The sequence below is a fragment of the Bombyx mori genome, chromosome 19 (assembly GCF_030269925.1).
Source record: "Bombyx mori chromosome 19, ASM3026992v2".
Lineage (NCBI taxonomy): Eukaryota > Metazoa > Arthropoda > Insecta > Lepidoptera > Bombycidae > Bombyx > Bombyx mori.
In genome coordinates, this window is record NC_085125.1 from 8,389,780 (window position 1) to 8,410,587 (window position 20,808).

The following is a 20,808-nucleotide window of genomic DNA, read 5'->3' on the forward strand; positions in this document are numbered from 1 at the left end:
AAGTCTTGATTGTTGATGGAATTCTGTATAATTTTACTCATGAATTTGAATGATGATAAATATCAAATATCTGCTACTTATGATTAGGGTGGTATGATAACTTGTGACAATATTCAATCTACATGTCATTTTAATGTCAGACAAGTATGAGTTGATGAAGTATAATTAATTATAAAGAGACGTAGCAGGAAAATTGTGAAGCTTATAAAATTATTTCTCATATTAATTACATGTCATTCAATATAGGTATAGTAGAAAAATAAATAAAAATGTAATGGTCACACTGGTTTTCACTGGTGGTAGGACCTCTTGGGAGTCCGCACGGGTAGGTAGAACCACCCCGCCTATTTCCGCCGTGAAGCAGTAATGCGTTTCGGTTCGAAGGGTGGGGTAGCCGTTGTAACTATACTGAGACCTTAGAACTTATATCTCGAGGTGGGTGGCGCGTTTACGTTGTGGATGTCTATGGGCTCCAGTAACCCCTTAACACCAGGTGGGCTGTGAGCTCGTCCACCCATCTAAGCAAAAAAAAACAAAACAAAAAAAACATATTTTTTTTAAATACTATTTGCGTGTAATTTGTTTCCTAAAGTGATTTTTGTCCACGTAATTGTTGTCTGGAAGTGAGGGATAGCGATAAGACCGCGTATTGTACTTTTTTGTGTTTGATATTTTGCATTTTTATTTATTTTGTGTACAATAAAGCATACTCTCTCTTTCGCTCTCTCTCATGACTCTACCACATGTTCCTTTCACAATTGAGAAGAATTGGCAAGAAACATAAGATTTGCTCTTTTTCAAATAAATATAATATAATTATTGGAATGATATGGAAAAATTTCAAGTATAAATGCGTTCATACAAAGATTAGACTAGACTAGAAGAAATAGGTCTGTCATTGCACAATCTATCACGTACGACTCATACTGACCTAAGTACGTACAGTCAAGTCATGCGTAGTCAAAAAATAAAACACATATTTATTAATGATGTCCGCAGCCGGACACAACTTTACTATTTTCATTTTGTGGCGATCTTTGGGTGATATCTATCTCGAGCAATTGACTTTATTGGACTGGTGACGAGCATGATGCATCACCTTCGATTCACCACCATAATAGCTTGATATCCGTAACTCAGTGACTCTTTTCCGTGTAGAAGATTAGTAGATCAAAATCATAACACGCTGTGTTAGAAGATCAGATTGTAACGGTTGTCATAAATCCGACTTTAAGATTTGTTGTTGTATTCTAAATATGGTAGTTTCAACGGGAATCTTATAGTGGCGGCTGAAAGCCAGATCAATGAAAATTTTTCCCGTTTTGCCTAATAACATCGTTATCTAAAAATTATTGATCCCTAGATACTAGTTCAGGCTATATAGCGTACATGATAATGGACTAGATAAAGGTATTTCATTCAAATATGAAACTACTTAATGAAATCGATGAGTAGGTAACTGTGTTAATTGGTATGCAAAAATTTACTTTTGCTGCGTTGTTTCGTTTATAAATATGCATAACACTGGTTTTTTTGTGTATTTATAGTATGACTAGCGGCCCGCTCCGGCTCCGCTCGGGTCCTTAACAAAAATTTCAACGATATTTGACGTATTATTTTTTTAAATGAAAGAACACTTATTGTGGCGTAACTATAATAAATAGTAAGACATATGCTGTCGCGACACTTTTTCTAAAAAATAATGTGTTCTTCAAAGTCGTGGTACATTATTTTATTCTATCATCAATAGTTTTCGCAGGGCACGCGATGTAAAGAATATTTTAGGTAATTTTTTTACACCTTGGCTTACATGATTGGAGTTTTAGTAAGGATCTCTAATTAAAAAAAAAAGAAGAAAATAGCCTATGTCATTCGGGGATAGTGTAGCTTCCAAACAGTGAAATAATTTTTCAAATCGGTTTAGTAGTTTCGGAGCCTATTCAATATAAACAAACAAACAAATCTTTCCTCTTTATAATATTAGTATAGAGTATAGAAGTATAGGTATACCATTTATCATCAAATATATCATACTATATTATATAGATATATAGCATAATATTTATCTACAGTATACACTATAAACACATATACTACCACTACCTACCTACTAGCTACCACTGCCACGCACCCGTTTTTTTTTTCTATCTTAAATATATCATTAAAAGAATTAGGACGCTTCTAAAATTACGAAAACTGAAACCAGAAAAGTAGGTCGTAAGTTGGATTTGAAAAAAAAAAGAATTCTATGGATTTGGAACTTATAGTTCGATTTGCAGTTTTCACTTTATTTATTGCTACAGTAGGCATACAAGCACACCTTAATATGAGTGGTCACCATGGACGTCAGCAACGCCAGGTATACAGACAAGCCGTTAATTATCACTGTGGATTCTTTTCATACCTCATTGGTAAAAAGACATGCCATGGTGCTCAGGAGACAGTGTGGGGGAGAGTTAATTTCAAACCTCTAGTGGTAAAAAGATCTATGAAGATGCGCTGTTATTGAGCACTTGGGTACTAGATAGTATGAGTGAATTCGGGTGGTGACTGACAGTACGATGGTTAAAATGACAGGATCGTTTCAACATTTCATTTGGAGTAATCTCCCGATACTAAATACAGAGCGAACCGAAGTCCCTTCCCTATCATTAGACGTAATATAATTTAAATTGCAGCTTTAAGTTTAATTGTAATAAATGTGCTGCGTTATTTTTATTTATTTATTGCGTAGATGGGTTGACGAGCTCACAGCCCACCTGGTGTTAAATGGTTACTGGAGCCCATAGACATCTACAACGTAAATGCGCCACCCACCTTGAGATAAACGTTCTAAGGTCTCGGTATAGTTACAACGGCTGCCCTACCCTTCATGTCGAAACGCATTAGTGCTTCACGGCAAAAATAGGCGGGGTGGTGGTACCTACCCGTGCGGACTCACAAGAGGTCCTATCACCAGTATAAATATATATACACTGTTATCTTTAATTCCAATTACAATTCAAATAGAATGTTTTCAACGACGAAATGCGATCAGGGCCATGCATATAAAAGAAAGGAGATCGAATGGTGTCGTGTTCAGTGATTAGGTTTATATTGGCAATCTCGTCTCAGCAATGTGCGTTTTTCGACACCCCGAATCACATTTAACTATATCGTTATTCTCCAGGTCCTGCCAGAGAAATTGGATTTCCCTTATTCGTGGGCGATGTATTTGTTATTCCACATGCACTTCGCCCAAATATTGCACACTGCATCAATATGTCTGACACTTTCATTGGCTATTTGGAGATACATCGCGATAAAGTAAGTACTGTGTTTGTCAGGATTGCGATAAATATAAACCTACAATGTGTAATTTGGACGATAAGGGACACATTTCATAATAAAGTATGACTCGGGTCCTGTTTATGGACAAGATTTTTTGTAATAAATTATTTTGAGTGTCGCGATACATCAAAAGAGTTTAGTTATACTTAGGGGTTACCTACAGGGGGGCCTACAGGGGGACCTACAGGGGGACTTACATGGGGACCTACAGGGGGGCCTACAAGGGGACCTACAGGGGGACTTACATGGGGACCTACAGGGGGACCTACAGGGGGACCTACAGGGGGACATACAGGGGGACCTACAGGGGATAAAAAATCTCGGTAATGTCCCATTTTCAGCGTAAAGTTAGCCAGCTTTGATATTGAAAGAATGAATGTGAAAAATTCGGATAACGTTTTTTTTTGTTTTGCAGGTATTCGGATCGAAGTCACATACTGTGCACGGAGCGGCGGTGTAGCATCGCAATACTCACGAGCTTCATATTGCCCCCGATACTGTGCACGCCAACGTTTATGGTGAGTTCACCTTTTACTAAAAGCGAACGCACATCTGAATACATATTCGGTGTACGTATCGAAAGTTAAATTTGCAAAATGAATGCACTATTTTCCATACAATGTGAATTATCATAGAATGGAATCCAATTTCATTGTTTATTTTCGCAGGTCTTTGACATTCATACGAAGAACGTCACGAATGCTGACGGAAATCCTGACATCGCATACCATGTCGATTCAGACTATCAGGGGACACTTTATCAAGCCAACTTTTGGGTGCATGGCGTCGTCATCAAATTGCTGCCCTGTTCAATACTCACTGTCATAAGTATATGGCTTATCAAGGCTTTATATAAAGCAAATCAGCATCAAAAAAACTTAAGGAACTATAGTGCCTGTCCGGCCGCAGAGAAAATGGTGAAGAGACAGAACAAAGCTGATAAAAGAACTGATAGGACAACTAAAATGTTATTAGCTGTCCTTCTATTGTTCCTGGTCACAGAGCTACCTCAAGGCATACTGGGACTTATGAGTGGCCTATTAGGTTGGTGTTTCTTCAAACGTTGCTACGATTTATTTGGAGAGTTAATGGATTTTCTGGCGCTACTGAATGGAGCGATAAATTTTATATTATACTGCACGATGTCGCGGCAATTCCGGCAGACCTTCAGGCAGATGTTGCTGCAACCGCCATTGGCACGTTTCCTGCCGCCGACCGCCTCCCACTCCGAGTCCCACAATCAAAACACGTAAGTGTCTTTTTCTCTTTTAAAGAGCATGTTTCGTGGATTTGTTTCACTGACTGTATCGTGAAGCTTTAAATGTCCGCTAATTTGAAATATTTGTATATGTAATTTATTATTTATCTTAAATTAATCTTGATAACATTAATTATCGGTTGCGCAGTCTTTTGGAATGTAGACATGACATTGTTTTCCTCCTGCAGGTGTACGGAAAAGATTAAAAGGTAACTACAGTCCGGCCTTAATATAAATAAGGATATGTGAGTAACATTGCTTTCATTTCTAATATTATTTCATTTCATATACTTTTATTTGTAATAATATATTTTCATTTAAAGTAATGTAATGCAGATTTGATTAAACACTCTTTTTATTTCGCTTTCAAGCTCAGCGTTGATATTGTGCATAATACATTTTTCTTAAGTAACATATTCTCACAAAGTGTAAAGTGTTTCTTAGTATTTTGTATAACGCGCCAAAGACTTGATTTCAGAACGAGTCTCGTGTTTTTATATAACACATAAAGTGAAGACGGTCACGTAAACCAAAGAAATATTCAGTTTGTTTTATCGCTTCAGCCTCTGGGTGAAATTCTTTTGTAAATCCGCACCCATTTCTTGCACATGTTGGATCTTTACTCAATTTATTCGTCTATGTGTGCGCACTAAGCCATTTAATAACTTTCATCGTTGCTCTGACACTCCATCGAACGACAAAGAATATTGTACGATAATTTCATAGAAACGTAACTTTTATTTGGAAAGTTTGGTGAGTGAAGGTGGAAGATGAGTTAATAGGTAAAACTTTTAAAGGGACTCTTAAAGCGGAACGTATTTTTTATTCTATTTTCAAAACATTTAATCCGCAAAGAATAAAGTGTCAGTTTTATTCTATTGTCAAAACATTTGATCCGCAAAGAATAAAGTTTGTCAGCAAAGAATAAAGTGTACTTGTAATTTTGTGGGTATTTAGCAAATTCATGAGTTAATTTCCATTTAAAGCAAGGTTTGGCTAACAGTGCAGACTTTGTTATCCGTCTTAATTGCGGTGTCCTGGTCGTAAAGATTTATACTATCTACGCCTTCCTGCGAACCCGAATGGTCTTTATTAGTTCTTGGACAGTTTCGTTTGTGTATGAGGAAAAATTACCTTACGACTTTGTTTTTCCGCTACTAGCAGTCTTTAGTCTATACCTCCTAGTGGCTTAGTCGAATTATATTTAAGGTTTTATTTAATGGGATTTGAGAGAGTAAGGTTTTAGTATTAGGTATTGAACAAAAGAAGTAGTTTAACTATGTTTTTTTTTTTTTTTATTACCCTTGTATTCTATAGGGTTAATTATCGCTACGCCCTAAGCACAGTCACTTCGTTCGTTAGGGCTAATACACCTAGGTATAGGCGCGTTATCCATTAGGCCTAAAAATATTTTTTTTTATTGCCCTTGTAGGCAGACGAGCATACGGCCCACCTGATGGTGAGTGGTTATCGTGGCCCATGGACTTCAGCAATGCCAGGGGCAGAGCCAAGCCGCTGCCTAGCGAGTAATACTCTCCACAAGTCTCGTTTGAAGAAGGACATGTCATAGCGCCCGGGAAACACCGTGGAGGGGAGCTCATTCCATAGCCGGATGGTACGTGGAAAAAAAGACCTCTGGAAACACACTGTGGATGACCGCAGTGGCTCCAGGTAGTATAGATGAACTCTACTCCGGTGGCGGGCGGTGCGATGGTAAAAACGAGATGCCGGTATCATCTCGAACAATTTCTCAGAGCACTGTGTATATAAATAAAATTAAGAACAATCGGTATTAAGGTCAAGGTAAAGGTCCGACTGTTTTTATTTCCATATCCGGCAATGGCTTGTCATCCATAATCAGAGGGTCCCTTTCGTCTATGTAATCCCGTAAATAAAGCAGCTCACAGAAGTATTTCAAAACGTAATCATTTGTTACTTGTTGAGATCCGAAACTAAGTTTCATCAGGAAAAAGAAACGATGTACAATTTTTTGGGAATTTTTCGTATCGTTTTGTTCGTTTTTTTATAAAAACAGGCTTTAATTTCAAAACAAGAAAAAAAACAATGAGTTTTTCAATGTTTCTAAGTAACGAAAATGAATTACGTTATAAAGAATCGACATTAAGTTAAAATGAAATGTTTCATATTTGTAATTGCTTATGATGTATTGCGAGTTCGTACGGGTACACACGGCTAGGTATGGTGATGAATGGCAGAATGGGCTTATGACTCTGCCTATTTCTGCCGTGAAGCAGTCATGCGTTCCAGTTTGATAGATGAGAGAACCGCTATTTAATTTCCACTTTATGTGAGTTTTGAAGTGAAAACTTCTTTAGAATCGTTGTGATTTCAAACCGGATGCAACGGAAAAAACGACAGGTAAGAGACACAAATACAAAAATGTGTAGGATGAAGCCAGCAAAGAATGAGACAGAAATATACATACTATTTAATACAGCGCCATCTGTGAGATTTTTTAATACTAACGTGTGTATGAAAGCTCTTGTAGTGAATTTTAATTTAGGATTATACGTTATAATTAAAATATCAATTCACAGAGGGCGTTACCTTACAATTATTTACTAATGACAAAATTTTACATATACTTAAGACGTTTAGGATAATTGTATTTTAATTTTGGAAGGTTTCACTTCTACCACGTGTGAATTGCACACATGTTTTTTTTTTATTTATTGCTTAGATGGGTGGACGAGCTCACAGCCCACCTGGTGTTAGGTGGTTACTGGAGCCCATGGACATCTACAACGTAAATGCGCCACCCACCTTGAGATATAAGTTCTAAGGTCTCAAGTATAGTTACAACGGCTGCCCTACCCTTCAAACCGAAACGCATTACTGCTTCACGGCAGAAATAGGTAGGGGGTGGTGGTACCTAACCGCGCGGACTCACAAGAGGTCCTACCACCAGTAAAAATGGTGGCGACATTAATCGTGTATAAAAAATTTCTATCCACTTACTACAATTAAAAAACCTAAACATGCTTAAGAGTGCTTAGTAGTAATGTATGCGCATTGCTAATCGAAAGCACAAGCTTTGTACAGTGCACTTACGTTGATTACTCTTCTGGGCAAAGTGAGTCACCTGATACCAACACGATTGAATGAAAAATCATACTGCACGCAGCACATTAAACGCTGGACGTTGAACGCACCCGTTTCATGTATCGCATTATTTGAAATTAACGGTAAATTTTATAGCAGTTTTCCGTTGAAGCGTACATACAGGTCGTATTTTATCATAATCAAGAAAGCTACGATTAAACTGTCATTGTTTCTTTTCCTACCTTTTTTTTCAAATAGATAGTCTGTCTACCCTACACACGTCATTAAAAAAGCATAAATGAATTTGTTATAGCCGGTCAAAATGAGTGATCGGGCTACCGCCAGCTGAAATCTGAAGTGCTTTGAAATAGCGTCTAGGTTACGCTTTAAATCGGAAAACATCGTTACTTTTAGTACTGTCATCTATACTAATATTATTAAATGAGTGAGTGTTTTTTGTTTGTAAATTTGTAGGTTTATTTGCCTTCTTTTAATTTCGAACGAGGCTATCGATTGACATATTTAAAAATATATAAATGTGGTGTCGTGGGACACCAGGTAGGAACGAAGTTCCTTCGGCAAATGTAGAATCGACACAATTTGCAAAAAAAAAACGTGCTCAATTGTATGTTGGTTTTCTTGATTTTTCTCTTAAATTTTGCTGATTAGTTTTTATTTAAGTACAGGAAAGTATTTAGGAAATTCAGTATTTTAGGAAATAATAAATTACGTAAAATAAAAATAAAATCGTAATTCAAATTATCAATTAAAATAACAAAATATGTCTCTTTATTTTTGTTTGACAACATAAAATTACATAGAAATAGAAATAATTACAAAATAGAGAGAGAAGGGATGAGAGAACGAAAAGAAAGAGGGAGAAAGAGAAAGGTATTATACACTACTCGCTCGTGTATACGACTGTCGCGCCTGCGCACGTCTCATTTAACGGTTTTTTTCCACGCACTTTTTTCCACGGATTTTTTCTTCCGTTTTTACTATCACATTTTTTTCAGTTCGGTCGCGCAGCAAAATCCCTATCCCCTCCAAGCCTGCCGTAAGGAACTTCGTTCCAAAAAGTGATAGTATTAGGCCGGGAGAGGCTACGGCTACCTTTTAACCCGAAAGAAAATTCATTCCTACAGGAAACTATGTTGACATATTTTTGACCTCGTGAGCAAAACCGCGGGCAACAGCTAGTACAATATTTGACGACTCGATTGTTTTATGTTTGTTTGGTGTCTTCGTAGAATTGACGATATGTTTTACAATGAATTGTTGTAAATTATGTTGTTTGTTACAGCATGAAGACTTCTATACCTTGAGGGCGGATGAAACAGCGAAATGCTCCTGTGATTTGTGAACATTTCCTATAGCAGCGTGCACAGTTCAGTGCGCAGAAGTGATCTCTCGATAGTGCGGAATAAAAGTTAAATTGAACGTGAACCAATAAAAAGGAAAACTGTTCGTGGGAATAATTCGTAAGCTCTTAAAATGCTCTTGAAAAAAGAACAATTGAAATGCATTTGTGAAACTTGTTGAATATCATTTCGATTTCATTGTGCATTCTTTGTGGATCGTGAAAAATTTAGATTTGATGAGATATCTTTTAAAATAGAATAAGTGTTAAAATTACTGTGAAAACTGTATTGAATAATTTATGCACTAAGTATGATATATGACATTTTAAATAAACCAAAAAAAAATATTATACATGTCATAGTAATGTTGTAGATTTGAGATTTTGTATGCATAAAAGATTTAGCAAAACAAATTTTCAAAAAATGTAGTCATTAGATATCGATAAATAGGGGGAAGTATTTAGTTCCATTTGTAAAATAATTCCGCTAGTAAATATTGAGATTTAATAAGATTAGATTTGTGCGCTGAGAAATTGTTTCGGAGGAACTCATCACCTCTGATTTTTTGGTTCCCCATTAGAGAAGAGTTTACTACTTGGAAACTGTGCTTACACCACAGTTCGTCTCTAGATAGCTTTTTTTCCACGCACAATCCGGCTTTGGAATAAACTCCCTCCACGGTGTTTCTCGAGCACCATGCTATATTCTTCTTCAAATAACGTTTGAAATTTTTTTTCAGTATCAGGTAATGGCTCAGCTAGCCCCTTGGTATCGCTGATATGCATAAGCCTCATTAACTAATCAGCATGAGGTGATGTGGTCACCGTGAAGTATACATCTGCCTATAAATGCAATAAAAATAGGAGGACATTTGGAGGCTTTGATTAAATAACCTCCTTTGATAGACCCTTCCATAGACTAATCCGATGAAATATGTATATATTATTATAATAATGATAATAACGAATAGATTAGATTATAAAAAAGCTTAGGTGAACAGATTAGCTGTATTTTCTTTTTAAATATTTACTGGAGTAAATGATAAGCACAAATAAATCATTGTCATTTGTACATAGTATTGATAGAACTCATATAATGGAGCCACATTTTAGCTGGTACCGTTGACTGATTTGCAGCAAAATAAGGGCTTTTACAGATGCAGTTTTTGAAGTCCTAGGCTACCCCGCTGGTACATAGGGCCCTCAAAAGTTGTCCCCACTTGACCCTGTCTTGCGCTTGCTCCTTGACTTTACTGCAGGTTCACTTAAACATAGATACCATACCGTACCATAACATAGATACCACACCATAACATAGATACCATACCATATAACATAGATTATATATATCAAAAAATTTAGCAATGTGTTCCTGTCTTGTTGAACTTCTTTTATGATGAGGTAATAACGGATGACAAAAATCAAGCACAGTTAACATTTTTCCGTAAATATGGGTGGTATGTCAAGCAATGAGGGTGCAAGGATACGATACCGTGAGGACTTTAATTTCATATTGTACTGTATCATCAGTAATCATTAGTAGTAGTTTCATGCCAATAGGATATAGTTTCCTCCTACTTGCGTCGTATTCCTCAATGCTGAAGGTCGTGATTACCATTCTGCATCACTATCTCTCGCACGATCTTTTTCCATATGTTTTTGTCTCTAACGGATATAGTTTAGATAAAGCCAAATTTGTATACGACGCGACGTACTATATTTAAAATATGTAGGTTATTGAATTTATTGTATTGTAGTTTGTTTTACATCTTGCTGTATTCAGCTTTACCGAAGACTTCACAATATCATGGCTCGTATTGCGATGTGATGAAATAAGGTTCATAGTGTTATAGAATAGCAGCATTCTGCCAAATTTTGTCGTAGTTATATCGGTTCTTGATGTTCTTGTCTACATCAATTAATTGTCGTCTGTCCATGTACTTTAAGTAAGGAAACTTTAAGAGTGCATCGTAAGTTGCATTATGAGTTCGTTTTTAAATAGCGTTTAAAATAATTTAAAGTATTGCCATCATAACCTGTATCAAGTATTGAGTTCCATATTCTACACAGATCGTCTTTTCGCATTAAAAGTGTACAATTTCCAAAAATATTCGAAATTGAGATAATATGCGGAATCATTTGGCATCACCAGTATTTTTCTCATAAATACTGTCAAAAGAGCGTAGTTTAGTTTTTTTTTATTATTATTATTTTATGTATATTTTTACTACTACTAACAACATTAATACATAATTTTATCTTACTTTAAAAGACAGTTAATGTAACTGTTAAAAAATAAAAATTAAATGCTGCAAAGATGATTCATATTAAAAATATCACATATAAACCTTTAAAACACTCTCCTGTAAAATTCGTAACTTTTGAGATTATACAGTTTTAATGCGAGAAGACGAGATTATGTCCGTGTAATTTTTTAATGGTAATTAATTTATTATTTGTCATCTATCTTATTTTAAATTGTACAAAACAAATTAAAATTATGCTTTTGATGTAATTTCATTTCTTTATTCCTTCTTTATGGTTATTAATTTAATGGTTTCTGAAGAAAATGTTTCCCGTTTTACTTTTGTTACTTTGAATACTCCATCGTGTAGAGATAGACGAGAAGGTTATATAAACTTAGGCTGTCTATATTATAATAGAAAAGATAGTAATTAGAAATATCTCAGTAGCGAAGGCTTGTTACACAGTCAGCGACTGCGAATATCAATACTGCAATTATTCGAAATTACGTTTAACACGGATATTGTAAAGTAATCGTTAGACGATTTTCAATTTACAAAAATCCGTAATCTAAATGACATTAATGACTAAATGACTTTAATGAAGAGATATTTATAGTTTAAAAGCTGTTGCGTACGTTGTAAAAGAAATCATCGTAACTTAAATGGTTCAGAAAATTATTTGTATTCGTATAATAGAGTAAACTAAAAAAAAAATACGCACCTAGAATGATGAATGACAGACACAATAAATGGATATCATCGTGTGATACGATGAAACTTGTAAAATAATATTTTTGCGTAATTACTGGTAGTAGGACCTCTTGTGAGTCCGCACGGGTAGGGCAGCCGTTGTAACTATACTGAGACCTTAGAACTTATATCTCAAGGTGGGCGGCGCATTAACGTTGTAGATGTCTATGGGTTCCAGTAACCACTTAACACCAGGTGGGCTGTAAGCTCGTCCAGCCATCTAAGCAATAAGAAAAAATAATACTTGTAGTAGCATTTTATTTCAGAACCATTTTATTCTCTGCTTTATCTAATATTTGGTAGCCCAAGGGGCTATTCCAACTACATGCGGACCGGTAGGTGAGCTCACGGGATTAATTTGAGACAATTACTAACATTAGCCCTAGCAAGAGCAGTGTTTTGTTGAATCTACTACCGGTTCGGAATCGCGACCCTCTGAGAAGATTCGGCAAGAAACTCAGTGGGTTGTGTCTATAAGCTAGTTCGCACGTCGAACTCTTCGTCGTAGTCCACGAGTTCAGAACCTGTAACGTCTTAAAATATTCAATTTGAAAAGAAAAAATCATCAATATATGCCGGTTCTTTATGCCTCCGATGTCGTAGAACGGAAAAGCTCGAATGGGTTGGTACCATCGTCATGTTATTTTGGGCTACAGAGCAGACAAAAGTTACGGTTTTCTGAATGGGAAAGCCGTCAAACAAAAGTGAGACGTCAATCTCGTTTCTCGAGGTCGATAGAGGCATTCTCGATGAACTCAGCTTAATACCGAGTGGGTTGTGAGTAGACCGCCCATTCATGACTAAGTTAACTTATGTTTTTTTTATTTATTGCTTAGATGAGTGGATGAGCTCACCTGGTGTTAAGTGCTTACTAGAGCCCATAGACATTCACAACGTAAATGCGCCACCCACCTTGAGATACAAGTTCTAAGGTCTCAAGTTTAGTAACAACGGCTGCCCCACCCTTCAAACCGAAACTCATTACTGCTTCATGGCAGAAATAGGCCGGGTGGTGGTACCCACCCGCGCGGACTCACAGGAGGTCCTACCACCAGTAATTACGCAAATTATAATTTTGCGGGTTTGATTTTTATTACACGATGTTATTCCTTCACCGTGGGAGTCAATCGTGAACATTTGTCGAGTAATAATAAAAATTGCTAACCGCCTGAAATTCGAACACCGTTGCATCGCTCAACACGAATGCACCGGACGTCTTATCCGTTAGGCCACGACGACTTAAGACGTACTGTGTGTAACTGTAGTACCATCATTCCATGCATCACTTTTCTCTGGTCCTGACCATGCTCCTGACTAACTGACTCGGTGGTGCATTATTGAGCGCCCCTGACTGTTGCGCCGAGGGTCGTGGGTTCGATTCCCACGTCGGGCAAATATTCGTGTGATGAACAGGTTTGTTTACTCTTTTCTGGGTGTCTATTCTCTATATATGTATATGTTTAAATGTATATAAGTATATATGTATGTCAGACTCTGGCACCTATAACATAGGGAATTCTAATTTAGGGTCGGGTGACCGATAGTTATTATTTATTTATGAATTCAACGACAAATAATTCATAGATAAATATAGTACAGTAGAATACAATAGAGTCATAAAATGATGAAGCCCGCGAAATTGAAATATATAATTTATTTATTATTTCGTCTAGTTTTTAATACACGTTGAGAAAGATTGCTTACTTTTTAAATCAGGCTCTGCACTGAATTTTCTTACAAAAATATAAATAGAATCGACGCTTTAGTTTTTTGATTATTATTATTTTTCTATTGTCCTTGTAGGCAGATGAGCATACGGCCCACCTGATGGTGAGTGGTTACCGTCGCCCATGGACTTCAGAAACGCCAGGGGCAGAGCCAAACCGCTGCCTACCGCTTAATACTCTGCACAAGCCTCGTTTGAAGAAGGACATGTCATAGCGCTCGGGAAACACCGTGGAGGGGAGCTCATCCATAGCCGGATGGTACGTGGCAAAAATACCTCTGGAAACGCACTGTCGATGAACGTAGCGGTCCCAGATAATATGGATGAACTCTGCTCCGATGGCGAAAGGTGCGATGATAAAAAGGAGATGAGGGGATCACCTCAAACAATTCCTCAGAGCACTCCCCATGGAACAAACGGCATAAAATACAGAGGGAAGCGAAGTCCCTCCACAGACCCAGAGGTTCCGAACGATCCGTGAGAATGGGATTATCGACAATCCGAAAGGCCCTCTTCTGTATGGAGTCAAATGGAAGAAGATGGCAGCCCCGGCCCAGAGATGGGAGCAGTACTCCACGCGAGGCCGGACTTGTGCTTTATAAAGCAAAAGTATTTTTCTAATAATTGTAGTTAATGTATATTTTCATGATATCCGTAATACATTTTAAATGAAACAGTAAACTTATAAACGAACCGCTTATATTTGGGGAATCATCGAAGATTTCTCATTGGTACCATCCGGAAAATAAACGATAATATCCACTTAAATACTACGTCTAATATCCAGGAGAACCCTTGTTAACAAGATCTTCCGATGTTATTGGAGGACATCTTTACAAACGTCCTTTGCAATTCGAAGCCAATTCAATGGCACCCGTACCTTTATAATCTGACCGTTTTCAATTAGGACTGTGTTTTTATGTAGAACACGTAACGAATTACAAGTAAATGAAACTAAATTGGATCTTAGACATTCGTTGAAAAAGTACTCATCTTTTATAACGTAACGTGAATGTAATGTTTTTATTTATTGTTTAGATAGGTGGACGAGCTCACGGCTAAGTGCTTACTGTTCCCATAGACATCTACAACGTAAATGCCGCAACCTACCTTGAGACATGAGTTGTAAGATCTCAGTTTTAACAGTACAACGGCTGCCCCACCCTTCAAACCGAAACACATTACTCCTACACGGCTGAAATAGACATGGCGGTGGTACCTACCCGTGCGGACTCACAGTATCCTACCACCAGTAAACCATCAACTTCGTCAAACATACGTGGAAATTTATTTTTATCTATATTTTATTAACTAAAAACAGTTGATAGTCGGTTTGTGAATTTATATCACAAACATGTCACAGCTGTTTTAGTTTACAATAGGTGTTTTTTTTTCCAGAAAATGCGTGTTAATCCGTAAGTAAACCACGTGTCCCTCTGAGAATATTATAAACACTTATTGTATAAGAAAAAAACTCTCTGAAATTCTAAGGATTTGTCGCACCCACACTGTAAAAGTATAAAAGGAAAAATATTTTAGTTTACGAGTGAGATGATACTTTATCATTTCTTTAAGATAAAGAAAATAATGTTGCTAATGGTTGACGATAGTGAATACTTTTGCAGGAAGTCAATCTGGTTTTGGGTGAACGAAACCAAAATAATTCATATTCCGCAGCGAGGGGAAGAAAATAAATTATCCTGTGTAATCTGTCATCCAGCCGAAGGAAATGGTTCCGAAAATACCTAAGCAAGATGTTACTTTTGGCAAATCAATTATTTGAACTGAAAAATTTAACTACGGCCTATTGTAGATGTCTGGTTAAAATAGTTGAAGTTGAAGATCATAGCACCTGCTAACTTTCAGCCTTTTTAACTGACTGCATAAGAAAGAAAGATACCCGTTATTAAGTATTGAGACTTCGATTTTACATGTAAAAGTGCGGGCTCCGTGGCCACGTTGGTGTGTCAATATCTTTTACGAAATCTTGCAAAAATACAGAGGCTATTGAATTTAATTTAGAAAGATACTGTTTACACGTATTGTTATTAATTACTAAAACAATATAAAACTTGATAAAACTAAATCAAAATTATTCACATAAATAAAACAAGGGTAACAAGCAAATTTTATGTACAACATGACTGGATGATAAATTACATGTTAGATGCTAAAAGACCACCGGCCCTTAATCTTTAGGGACGACACTTGTGGATTTGTCTCTGTGCCTGAATTATTAGATAGGATTTGAAATATTGCCGTACCCTACGGTTGATGTACGTTTACGATAATTTATTTATTTAAGAATGTTTGTAACACTTCTTGTTTTTACTATCGCGATTTAATCTTTTTAATTTAAAATGATTTAAAATAAAATTCATCTTATCTCTTACTTAATATAAGTACACAATTATAAAATGTTTAGTAATATAAAATTATGAAAACGTAAGTAAATTCTGTTTGTTTCTAATGTCAATAATTATGTCAATAATCTTAACAAATCAAAATAATTTAACATAAATCAATTCACACAGTAGAACAAATCTTCCAATTGCCCTGAAGGAAGCACAGTTCTCAAGATACTGGCTGCGTTACCTCGTTGGACAGCCAGACTCACTCTCTGTGCAAAGTACCAGCCAGCTTTAGCATCACGTGTGGCCTCCTTCAAGCGTTTGGATATTTCTGATAAAAAAATCTTTGCTATAGGGCCTATCGTCTCAACCGTGAAAGGCAAAAAAGAATAAGAAGACCTCAAATACTTCCGCTAAAATTATGCTCTAAAACGAGCGATTATTGGTTATCGTAAATGGCTTATCCATTTTGATTTACGTTCTTTTCCTTTAGTTATATGAAGTTCTTAGTATTGGTTCGTGATTTACTGGTGGTAGGACCTCTTGTGAGTCCGTTCGGGGAGGCACCACCGCCCTACCTATTTCTGCCCTGAAGCAGTAATGCGTTTCGGTTTGAAGGGTGGGGCAGCCGTTGTAACTATACTTGAGACCTTAGAACTTATATCTCAAGGTAGGTGGCGCATTTACGTTGTAGATGTCTATAGGCTGCAGTAACCACTTAACATCAGGTGGGCTGTGAGCTCGTCCACTCATCTAGGCAATAAAAAAAAGAACGAATATGAAGAAATATTTAAAAATTGAGTTCTAAATCAAACCGAAAATCTTTTAATTCGAACAAGTCTTAATTTCGTTACCGAGTTTGCCTCTCAATGTTGAAAGTCGTTCCGGAACAACAGCTTTACTTCTGTCGTATTATGTTAATTTTATGGTCTTTATTTTTTTATTTTGTAATTTTCACTCGATTCTCGTAACTCGTTATAGCGATTCGTAAATATTCATGAAAACGAAAAAGCAATAGCTGCGAGCGAGTAAAGAACGTCAAATTTCACACTTTTTTGATTGCATCGAGAATTGGTATCGATTTGTTTGTAACTTCAAAATTGAAATCAACTTCACATCGATTGTAATGCTCGCATTAATGTAATGTTTTGCATTACAGTCGTTTCGATTTGAAGTTAATTTTAGAAGTTAATTGTCCAGGAGATGAACGGGGCTTATAGTAACAGAAATCAAGGAGAAAAGGACAAAACATCAAATGTTTTTTTTTTCCCTATGATGCTGATAGCCTTGAGAGGCTATTTCAGCTTCACCCTAACGTGTGTAGGCGAGCGCACGGGGCTCAAACCGGAGTGTTCCTAACACTGACCCTAGCAAGAGCAGTGCTTCGCAGGATCGATCTACCGCCCTTCGCCGCAAGCGACGGGTTCGACGAGGCCGGTGACCGGTGCTTGTGGTAGCAAATGAAACAAAGTTAGACAAACTATGAGATAAGAGAAACATAGCAATAAAATAGCGAGATAAATGTGGACTTGTATAGCAAAGCTAAGGACTGAATGGAAACCCTTTGCCGAAAGACGAGATACACTAAGATTAATAACCGCGTATGTCAATGTTTACTTTCGAGCAAACTTCATATTTGTAATTTTGCACTGATGTTTGGTAGGTAGGCTGTTCCCCTGGGATCGCTTGCGTCCATGAGCGACGGTAACCACTTACCGTCAGATGGTCTGTATGACTGTCTGCCTACAAAGGCAATAAAAAAAACGATGAGCAGCGATAAAGGTTTTATTTTTACTTAATATTAGTCGTGCAATTATTATATCTACGTGGAAATCACAAGAAAAAATGGGATTCAATTTTGAAAGAACCGTCTAAAATGCCTACCATCAGATTATGCGCAATAAAATGCGCCCATGGGCCCCCCCCCCAATCACGGAGCGTCTCCAGCCTCAGCAGTTGCGGGACATCGTCTCGGCGCTGTTCCCGCAGGAGCGGGAGGGATTTATTGCTCCCGCTATGGACGTCCCGTCGGAAAACGGCGGCGACGCCTCTGCTGAGGTGCCCCATATAACGGGGGCGGAGCTCCATGTGGCCGTGCGTAAAATGTGCGCGAAGGACACTGCGCCCGGTCCGGACGGCGTCCATGGCCGGGTTTGGGCCTTGGCTCTTGGTGCCCTGGGGGACCGACTCTTGAGGCTTTACAACTCCTGCCTCGAGTCGGGACGGTTTCCTTCATCGTGGAGGACGGGCAGACTCGTGCTGTTGAGAAAGGAGGGGCGCCCGGCGGATACTGCCGCCGGGTACCGTCCCATCGTGTTGCTGGATGAGGTGGGCAAGCTGCTGGAACGCATTCTGGCGGTCCGCATCATTCAGCATCTGGTCGGGGTGGGACCCGATCTGTCGGCGGAGCAGTATGGCTTTCGAGAGGGCCGCTCAACGGTGGACGCGATCCTTCGCGTACGGGCTCTCTCGGAAGGAGCCGTCTCCAGGGGTGGGGTGGCCTTGGCGGTGTCGCTCGACATCGCCAATGCGTTTAACACCCTGCCCTGGTCCGTGATAGGGGGGGCACTGGAAAGACACGGAGTGCCTCTCTACCTTCGCCGACTGGTGGGTTCCTACTTGGAGGACAGATCGGTCACGTGTACCGGACACGGTGGGATCGTGCACAGGTTCCCGGTCGTGCGCGGTGTTCCACAGGGGTCGGTGCTCGGCCCCCTTTTGTGGAATATCGGGTATGACTGGGTACTGAGGGGTGCCCTCCTCCCGGGCCTAAGCGTAATCTGTTACGCAGACGACACGCTGGTCGTGGCCCGGGGGGGGAGTTTTGCTGAGTCTGCTCGTCTTGCCACCGCTGGGGTGGCGCATGTCGTCGGCAAAATCAGGAGATTGGGCCTCGACGTGGCGCTCAGTAAATCCGAGGCCATGTGGTTCCACAGGCCCCGGAGAGTGCCACCTGTCGATGCCCATATCATGGTTGGAGGCGTCCGTATCGAGGTCGGGGTGCAGTTGAAGTACCTCGGCCTCATTCTGGACAGTCGTTGGACCTTCCGTGCTCACTTTCAGAACCTGGTCCCTCGTTTGTTGGGGGTGGCCGGTGCGTTAAGCCGGCTTCTGCCCAACGTGGGGGGGCCTGACCAGGTGACGCGCCGTCTCTATACGGGGGTGGTGCGATCAATGGCCCTATACGGGGCGCCCGTGTGGGGCCAGTCCCTGGCCGTGGGGGTAGCGAAGCTGCTGCAACGGCCGCAACGCACCATCGCGGTCAGGGTCATCCGTGGCTATCGCACCATCTCCTTCGAGGCGGCGTGTGTACTGGCTGGGACGCCGCCTTGGGTCCTGGAGGCGGAGGCGCTCGCCGCTGACTATCAGTGGCGGGCTGACCTTCGTGCCCGGGGCGTGGCACGTCTCAGCCCCAGTGTGGTCAGAGCGCGGAGGGCCCAATCTCGGCGGTCCGTGCTGGAGTCATGGTCCAGACGGCTGGCCGATCCTTCGGCTGGTCGTAGGACCGTCGAGGCGATTCGCCCGGTTCTTGTGAACTGGGTGAATCGTGACAGAGGACGCCTCACTTTCCGGCTCACGCAGGTGCTCACTGGGCATGGTTGCTTCGGTGAGTTCCTGCACCGGATCGGAGCCGAGCCGACGGCAGAGTGCCACCATTGTGGTTGCGACTTGGACACGGCGGAGCACACGCTCGTTGCCTGCCCCGCGTGGGAGGGGTGGCGCCGTGTCCTCGTCGCAAAAATAGGAAACGACTTGTCGTTGCCGAGTGTTGTGGCATCGATGCTCGGCGACGACGAGTCGTGGAAGGCGATGCTCGACTTCTGCGAGTGCACCATCTCGCAGAAGGAGGCGGCGGGGCGCGTGAGAGACGCACAGGCCCGCCGCCGTCGAGCGGGGGCCAGGGAGGCGGATCTCGCCCAAGCCCTGGCCCTCTAAGTGTTTCGGGTCTCCCTCACATGTCGGCCTGGGGACCGACGAAGGGGGCCTAAGAAGACGACGTGCAAGCTGCTCTGCACGCGTTTTATGCATGAGCATCCGGGTGATGGAAGGCCGGCTATCCTCAACCCACGCTGGTTCTGACCCAGCGGGGTATTCCGTAGGATAGACCATTCTAACCGGCGCCATCTAGGCGGGCTTCGGATAGCCTGCCGACCGAGAGGGCTGGTGGTCGTGGCGCCGACGACCGCCAGTCCGGCGTCCCGAGGGAGAGGGTGATGGGAGAGATGTGCTCCGCACTAAACGCTTCACTTTCCCCCCTTGCCTTTTCATGAGTTTTGTCTCATGCGAGGTTTGGACGTTGATTGTTGAGAGACAGGAGGTTTTAGTCGGTTCGACTCCGACATGCCCCGCCCTCCATCCCCAGTGAAGGGTGGAAGTCCGGCGATTTCCTCCTGACAAAAAAAAAAAAAAAAAAAAACCATCAGATTATGGAGTTACATAATATACTCGTAGTATAAGATATATGCAGTTACAGATAATACAGACTAGCCTTTGTTAATTTTAATCTGTGACAGAAAAAACCACAACGTTTTAAATATATTTAATGTTCGCGAGCGTTTGGGAAACTTCCTGTACAGGTCGAGGTTCTCGGCGGAAAAGTAATAAAACTCAAATTGTAAGTGAAAGCATAATAAGAGAATATCTCTTTAACACTGATTGTTTCAGTACGATGAATATAAAAGGGTTGATATTTTACGAGCTCTTGTCGTAAGAAAGCGAACATT

General features: G+C 39.9%; 1 protein-coding gene across 3 annotated transcripts in view; it reads left to right on the top strand.

Annotated features, from left to right (window-relative positions):
• The window catches only part of NGR-A8 (neuropeptide receptor A8), a 69,262-nt gene extending 57,736 nt beyond the window's left edge, over positions 1–11,526 (top strand). The window contains exons 4-8 of one of the 3 annotated variants that reach the window (XM_021350124.3): positions 3,170–3,306; positions 3,746–3,848; positions 3,999–4,579; positions 4,777–4,833; positions 8,955–9,088. In XM_021350124.3, coding sequence (XP_021205799.1) covers positions 3,170–3,306; positions 3,746–3,848; positions 3,999–4,579; positions 4,777–4,801 — 846 coding nt within the window. In that variant the 3' untranslated portion in view covers positions 4,802–4,833; positions 8,955–9,088. 3 annotated transcript variants of the gene reach the window in all.
• The last annotated feature ends 9,282 nt before the right edge of the window (positions 11,527–20,808 follow it).